At 43.4% G+C, this 8,273-nt stretch overlaps 1 protein-coding gene across 1 annotated transcript; it reads left to right on the top strand.

Annotated features, from left to right (window-relative positions):
* Positions 1–4,097, top strand: tmem160 (transmembrane protein 160). The gene is made up of 3 exons (XM_048618393.1): positions 1–73; positions 692–784; positions 2,899–4,097. Exons 1-3 carry the CDS (start codon positions 49–51, stop codon positions 3,150–3,152), a joined length of 372 nt encoding a protein of 123 aa, XP_048474350.1. The 5' UTR covers positions 1–48; the 3' UTR covers positions 3,153–4,097.
* Positions 4,098–8,273: the final 4,176 nt, after the last annotated feature.

Genomic DNA, 8,273 nt, shown 5'->3' on the forward strand with positions numbered 1-8,273 from the left:
AGTCTGTATGCGAAGCTCACTTTGTGAACTTTCTTTATTTTTTCACAGATGCTCAGGAAGGCCCATGAAACAGGTATATGTTTTTTTCTAAAACCATATGAAATTATTTTTATTAAGATGTATATGTAATGTTTTCCGGCAACCGAATCTAAAATATAAAACTTCCCTCCGTGAAGATAAAGTCAGCAGGGTGAGTGGAGTTAAGGAAGTTATTCTTGCAAAGAACCAACACAGGCAGATTAGATGCAACATCTTTTTGTGAAGTAGCTTCATCATGGCATAAAAAGGCAGTTTCTTCAATGTTAGCTGGCAGCCCGGGTTCGGTGCCAACTCAGATGGTCACAGTCAGGGCAGGAATTGCAGCCATGCCCCTGGCACAAGTGCCCTTGGAGCCCTGGGGCAAGGTAGATCAGCCACGGTTCCCCCAAGTCATGACCCTGATGACTCCCACTGGTAAACCTTTTGCTTTGGACTTCAGTTGTGGGGGAGGAGAGAGGTTGGTTTGTACTCGGCTACAATGTCATGACGGTCCAACAGCCCACTCCCAGTGTCTGATTCACTCGAAGGATGGCCACTGTCTGGAAGCACTGCATCTGCAGGAGCTGATGCCTTCACTGGCAGAAGATGGAACCAAACAGGAGTTGAACTGTTGGGTGTAATATATGTTACACCATCTCCCCTTTTCCCATAGGATTCCTATCCTGGTTTCGAAATGGTTTGCTGGCAACCGGAGTCGGAGTGATATCGTATATGCAGAGTGACACAGGAAGAGAGGCGGCTTATGGTAAGTGACTTCACTGTGTTTGTACAACTGTGCTACCACCCACATTTTTTTTCTTTATCCTTTCATGGGATGTGGGCATCGATGGTAAGGCCAGCAATTCTCGCCCGTCCCTAATTGCCCTTGAACTGAGCAGTTGGTTAGGACCATTTCATGGGGCCGTTAAGATTTAGCCACGTTGCTGTGGGTCTGGAGTCATGGACCAGGTAAGGACGGCAAATTTCTTTGCCTAAAAGAGAGAGGTGAACCAGAGAGGTTTTGCAACAATCGACACTAGTTTCATGGTTCACCATCTTTTATTTATATTCCACATTTATAGATTGAATTTAAACTGCACTATTGAATGTCCATGTCCCTAGAATGTCTGGATTACTAGGCCGGGGACAAATCCATTCAGCCACTCCTCTCTTAGTTGCATTGCATTGGACCAATGAAGATTTAGCCTTCACCCTGTGGGACATTCAACAAGTTGCATTTATATAGTGCTTTATTAGTGTAGTGAAATATCCAAGGCTGGAGCATTGCCAAAGTTTGGCCACAGGAGGAGATAATTAGCACAACGGAGCTTGGTCAAAGAGGAAATCTTTAAGAAGTGTCTTAAAGGAGGTGTAGGGGTTTAATGAGGGAATTCCAGAGCTTATGGCCCAAGCAGCATGGCTACCAATGCTGGAGCAACAAAAAATCAGGGCCTGCATGAGAGGATTAATTAGCTCTTTGGACTCTATGGCCTGTTGTTGGTCTTACAAATACACTATTAAACAATTGCTGGTATCAGTGCACCAACATCAGTGATAGCTTTTATTTGACTGCTTTCAGTGTACAGATGGCACCGACAAAGCTGCACTCACAACCCATCCTTTGATGATCAGGCTGTCTTTAATAGTACTCGCTTTCCCTGAGGGAGTTAGGGGCCACCTGTCCAGAATGGAACTGAATCTACATGAAGTGCAGACTGTTAGAGGTGTCAGCATTTTTGGAAGAGCATAAGTGATGGCACTCAGTCACTTCTGCTGCCAGCTCTCAACGTAAAATGGTTGACTAATCTAAGTGCCTCACGGGAACAAAACTGCAGAAATATCTTGAATCCAATGGATATTTCCTTGGCTTTGTGATTGTTTCAGAAGAAGCCAGCAGCCTATACATGCGGTAGCATCTTAACCAAGGTTTCTCTGGGGAAACCTCTTAACTGTAAACTACGTTGTTTTTTATTATGGGTGCGTTGCTGGGCAGTGTCAGTGTTTATTGCTTAATTGCCAAGAGGTTAGTTAAGAATCAATCACATTGTTGTGGGTCTGAAATCACATGTAGCCCAGACCAGGTAAGGATGGCAGTTTCCTTCCCCAGAGACTTTTTCGACAATCAACAATGATTTCATGGTTATCATTACACTCTTAATTCCCAGTTTTACTGATTTCAAATTCCACCATCTGCTGTGATAGGATTCAAACCTGAGTCCCCAATATCTGTGTCTCTGACTTAATAGTTTAGCTTCTAGGCCATTGCCTCCCCATGAAAGGCGATGCCATGCTTAACTCTGTATTTGGCTGTGCTGTCCCTGTACGGGCGTGTTTGATGAGGATAGTATAAAGGATGCTTTCCTCTGTATCTAAGCCTACACGTCGTGGGAGTGTTTGATGGAGTTAGTGTAGAGGGTGCTTTGCTCTGTATCTGAGCCTCTGCTGTATATGTCGTGGGAGTGTTCGATGGAGGTAGTGTAGGGGTGCTTTACTTTCAGTTTAAAAGTGTAGAGGGAGCCTCATTGTGGGATTGTTGCTGTGTTCAAATTGACTGCCACCTGGAGAACGGTAGTGAATGCATTTCAAAAGTACCAACTGTGAAACTTTTTGGGTTGCTTTGACCTGATGAAAATGAGTCTCTAAATTCAAGTTCTTTAGGAAACTTTTATGCACCTGAGTTCTACTTATTAAAACGAACTTATTTAGCAAAGCGAATATTTCGCTCTTGTCATCCTAAAAGGTTTTAGTTGTCAGTGATCACTTTGGGATGTTCTGGCATTGTGAAAGATGCCATACATACCCTTGTGCCCTTCTTCCTTCACCAGTTTTGCATATATTCTTCAGTTTCTAACTCTCATCTCCAACCCCCTCTGTTTCCAGGATTCTTCATCCTTGGCGGAGTCTGTATCTCCTACGGGAGCGGCTCGTACATTGCTAACCTCTTCCTGCTGAGGAGGATGATGATGCTGTCTGTGCCAACAGCTCTGGTGAGTGGGCTGGTGGTGGGGGCGGTGGCCCTGTTCTGGCTGTGCGCTGTCTCCCTTTACATCGGGCGGCTAGAAGTGGAGATCATCCACGACGAGGAATGCGAGGACTGCAAGTCAAAAGAGGGCAAGAACAAATCGGACAAGTAATGAGGGCGGATACAGAAAGGAGGCGATCGGGTGTTGAGAGTTGAATCTTGCATATGTAGAAATCTGTATATACATATTATGGGTGCACAGGATTTAAAGTTCCTATGTTGAAGCAATTATTGACACATCAAGGTTAATTCATTGGCTATAAAGCACTTTGGGACATCAGGCATCATGAAGAGCGCTATATGAATGTAAATTCTTACTTCTATTTAATTACTGAGCTAAAGGAAAAGAATATAAATTTGACGTTTACGCAGTCTGGGTTCCTTTTTTATTTTGTTTTTGGTCAGGTTCAGAGATGTACCAATCTGGGAGGTTCCTACATCAAAGTGGCTGAGGTAGTCTGTTTTATGGAGCAAAGGATCCACTGTAATCACAGGCCATAAGAAAAATAACAAAAGCCCAGACTGAGTTCATTATCCTGATCATCCCCCAGACTTCCTCAACAGCCCTGCTGTAATCTGCATGTTTAATGGGTAAGGATAATTGTTAGGTTTATTGTTATCCTTCCACGTGATTAGATAGCCTTGCAGTAAGTTCTGACTTATGCATGGAGAGCAGTTGTCAGGGCTGGAGAGAGGCTGCAAAAAGCATACCCAGGGTTAGCACCATGAGGTTACTGGAATTAAGCGAAGACCAGCTTGCAATGGGCCAAATGGCTAAAAGTGCTGCATCATTACCTTGTCTTATTCCCAGGCCCTGTCTGTGAGCCTTTTATTGCACATGGTCTTTGGTCTGTGCAGCTCTAATTCGAAGCTTCTGTGTGATAAAGGCAACCTCCTTCCTTGGGTTATTTATTGACACCTCCTTGGCATTGTAAAAAACGAAATCTCAGAGCAAAGCTCTACAGGTTGGCCACTTAACTGTTGATTTCACAAGTGGCTTGTGTTATTCTGCACTTCAACGTGAACAAATGAAATAAAATGCATATTTTAAAATGTTGAAAATGTGTGTTCGTATATAAAGTCGCTGAGGATGTAGCGTCGATAACTTCTCAATATCCAGCAAGATGACAACAGAAGATAGAGGTCATCATATGCCAGATTAAACAGATAGGGTTTGAGGTTAGCTGGAGGTTTCTCTTGCAGACACATGGTTAATTCATTGCGTGTATAGTCATGTATTCTAAAGAATGTACATATAATGTCTGGGGGTACCTTTGTAACATGTATGTACATAATGTGTTAGGCTTGAAGTTAAACATTTTCAGTCTTGTTTTCAAATCCCTTCATATCTCACACCCACTCCACCTAAAACCTCATCCAGCCCCACAATCTACAAGGCATCTGCCATGTTGCAATTTTGGTCTTTTGTGCAGTTTCCCCAATTTTAATTGCTGCACCATTGGCAAATCTAGGAAACTTTTGCTACTGACATTCCTAAACTTTTCCGGCTCTTGTCCCTTCTTACAAGTCACTCTTTAAAACCTTTCCTCTTTGACCAAGCTTTCAGTCACCTCAACCAAATGCCACCTCTTGTGGCTTGGCATCAAATTTTGCTTGATGCCCCGGGGATGTTTTAATGTGTTCTAGGTGCTATGTAGATGAAAGTTGTATGCATATTCTCAGCATTGCTGTGACCAATTATCTGGCTGTAGATCTCATTTTTTGGGATCTTACTGTGCATGGTTTGGTTGGCCAGTTCCTTTACATCGCAGCCATGACTAACCTTTGATACTAGATTTGTTAGCTGTCAAGTGCATTGGGAGTGTTCTGAGCAGTGGGGGAAAGTGAAAGGTACTACAGAAACGCAAGTCATTAGGGTGTCACCGAGCTACTGTGTTTCTGTTCCTTGCTGATTAAATTACTGCTTTCACTTTCTGCTTGAAGTGCTGTGGAAAATGTAACATAACTGATATTAAATGAGGAGTCAGCAGACAGAGGAGTGTTGTTAGTTTGTATTTTTTGTTTTTGAACCTTGATCAAATCAAGTTTTTTTTTGTTTTTTTTCCCCAGTTTAATGCCAGTCTGCCCTCACAGATCAGACTGGCAACATCGAATGTTTAACATTTATACAGTTTACACAGTGGTTGGGGGAGGGGGGCAATGAAGTGCGTCAGAACCCGCACCGTTGACAAGTGCTTTAGAAACAGTTTACGTTTTACAAACAAAGTACAGTGAGAAGCAACAATGAGCCAGTCGGTGTGGATTAAAGAGGCAGGCCAGCTTTCCAGTCTCTCCATCTCGCTCGAGGAAACGTTTTCAGACAGACTTTCCCTTTTTCACTCCCACATCCCTCCCAAAAGACACCATTGCCATGGGCTTATGGTGATGGAAGTAAGTTGGAGGTGCCATTGTCACACTTGTCCTTAAATATGCAATTAGTGTAAATCTACCATAAAATACGACATGTACAGTGCACTCCCAGCTCTGGTTTTGCATGTTCTAGAGACAGGGTGTGACATACATGACTCATACAGGGAGCTTTTCACATTAACATCACTTAAATTTCTGTTAGGTAAGGGCATTAACTAATATAAGGACCAAGGAAAGTACACGGGAGTTAAGATTCAGAGTATCTGGGATCTAATGGAACATCCTCAAGAATTCTGGTGAAGTCACACTAAACTTTCTCTCTGTCTACAGATTTAGCCAGACCTGCTGAGTTTCTCCAACATTCTCTGTTTGCCTCAAGAGGCTGATTGGCTTAAACCTCCTGACAGTCTGGGTTCTGATGGGGATACCGCTCTACGTCCCACCCTCAACAAACTGAACTACCCAGTAATCAGTCCAAGTTCAGATAGTGGGTGACTATGGGTTAACTGAAGAAGGTCAAAACTGGGCACACAATTCCCCCCATATCACCGTAGTCAATTTATATCATGAAGTTGCCCATGGGCAGGAGCAGAGAAAGGCTGTTCACCTTTGGTCCAGCCAAAGTGGAGAAACTGCCCTGCTTCCACCCACCACCCCCCTCCCCCCCCCCCCCCCCCCAAATGAAAAGCCCCCGAATGGGGCTCCTTGTTTGAACCACACACCGTTTGTGTCATTTGATAAGACACTGAGCTATGCCCGTATAACAAGCTATTTTGAGGTGCACCAGAGACTACTTTTATGGTGCTTTCAATGGAAGGACTGCTCAAAGGCTGCATTTCCATTTTCTGCTGTCCCACACAACTCTGCCAATGGAACATCGCTAACTGATGTTTCCCATTTGCTAGTTTGTCCTGTTTCAGTTTTCTAAGTTGGAGTGTTGAAAAGGTAGCTTACCTCCACCACCCATTCCTTTAAGGGACCGAAAAGAGCTTGTGGCACTATTTTGAATAAGAGCAGGGGTGTCACCACTCTCCTGGTGCTTTTAGTCATTTTCTAAATTCACTTATGGAATGTGAGCATCTCTGGCTGGGCCAGCGTTTACTGCCATCCTTGATTGCCCAAAGGACAGCTAAGAGTCAACCAGCTTGCTGTGGGTCTGGAGTCATATAGGCCTGACCAGGTAAAGATGGTAGATTTCCCTCCCTAAATGACAATGGTTTCACGGTCATCATTAGACTCTCTACGCTATCAGGAAAATAGAATATCTGATGATTGCTCTGCAGGATCTGCCATGTTTTCTACATTCTAAAAGTGACTACAATTCCAAAAGTGTCACCAGAAACAATTGGAATGTCTTCAGTTCACAGTAAGAAATGCTCATCCTTCCTCATTTTCTTACTTTGTCAGATTTCAAGATCTTGGGATATACAGAAATGGAACTGGGCTAAATCTTTGCTTTGTGACCGTTCCCCTCAACTCCTAGGGATGCAGTGTTAGATTGCCTGGCGTTACAAGAACGCAGCAAGTAAAATATACATTGTGATCACAACTTGAAACAAAATCACCCGCTTGAAAATGCAACATGAGCCAACACCAATCTTGAAAACCTTCATGAGCTCCACTATATGGAGCTATAGTTAGACAATGTAGCTGGTCCCAAGTGACAAGTCAAAGGTGAAAGATGAAAGTTGGAAAAAAAAACCATTAGATGGCAAGAATAATCGTAGCCTTCAAAACAGAATTGATTTATAAACTGAAGATAGAAAGTTTGCAAATCCACAGAGAAAAGGCAGGTGAGCAGAATTAGAGGAGTTGCTCTCGCAGACAGCAGGTCTAGTCACGATTAGTCAAATGGCATCGTTCTGTGCTTTAACTGTTCTATGTTTGAAAACAAGTTCACTCTCTGTAGCTTTCATGAATGGACATGCACCTGCTCTAGTGAAATAATCTGTAGCTGTTCCACTCAGTCCTCTTTGCCTGTTAACAGTATAAAAAGCCCACTATTTTCCAACCTCTTTCAGTTCTTAAAATAAAGTCACACTGGATTTGAAACGTTAACTCTGTTTCTCTCTCTATAGATGCTAGCAGACCTGCCGTGTTGGTTTGTAGTTCATAAGGCCTAGGGAGTCAGCCTTGTGTGGAGGCATTCCTGGAAGTCACTTCACCTAAATTCCTCCGTCTCACACCATCATCCTCTCGCCGTATCCATTCTTGCAGGGGGAGCTACCCTGTACCCATAAAGTGAACAGACTAAATCCCCAATTTAATGATTCTTGTCTCAGTCTAAAAATATTTCTCAACATCCAACAGTTAAAAATAACAAAATGTTGAGAAAGTCTCTCCCCTGCCCTGGCACAGGAATTTTCCCTTGGCTTCTACTCACAGCAACATCCAAGGATTGTCCAGAAAAGCAGGCTAGGGAAATAGAGGGAGGGGTGACTCTCAGCTCCACAAATGGTGGGCAGGTGGTTGGATCTTGTGATAATAATGGCTTCAGGGGAGGGCCAGGGGGTCTCACAATGCACAGGCGATCCCAGCTAGCCTGGAAGCAATCTTTAGCAACCTAGTGTAGGACCTTATCTGCAAACAAAAACAGAGCACTCCCGATGTGCCAATTCTCCCTGACCTGTGCAACTGCCCACCTCTCTGAGAGAATGCATGTGGGGTGCAGATAGGAGAATCACTTACAAAACACTTGCAGCTGAAACAACAACTTGCATTTATTTAGAACATAGTAAATGAAAGTAGTGGTGTTCCACAAGAAGATTATTGATCAGTTTGACATTGAGTCATATGATGAGGCGACTGAGCAAAACAGGTCGGTTTTAAGTGACATCTTCAAGAAAGTATTGGCAGGTAGGGG

Source organism: Rhincodon typus, chromosome 39 (assembly GCF_021869965.1).
Source record: "Rhincodon typus isolate 14 chromosome 39, sRhiTyp1.1, whole genome shotgun sequence".
Lineage (NCBI taxonomy): Eukaryota > Metazoa > Chordata > Chondrichthyes > Orectolobiformes > Rhincodontidae > Rhincodon > Rhincodon typus.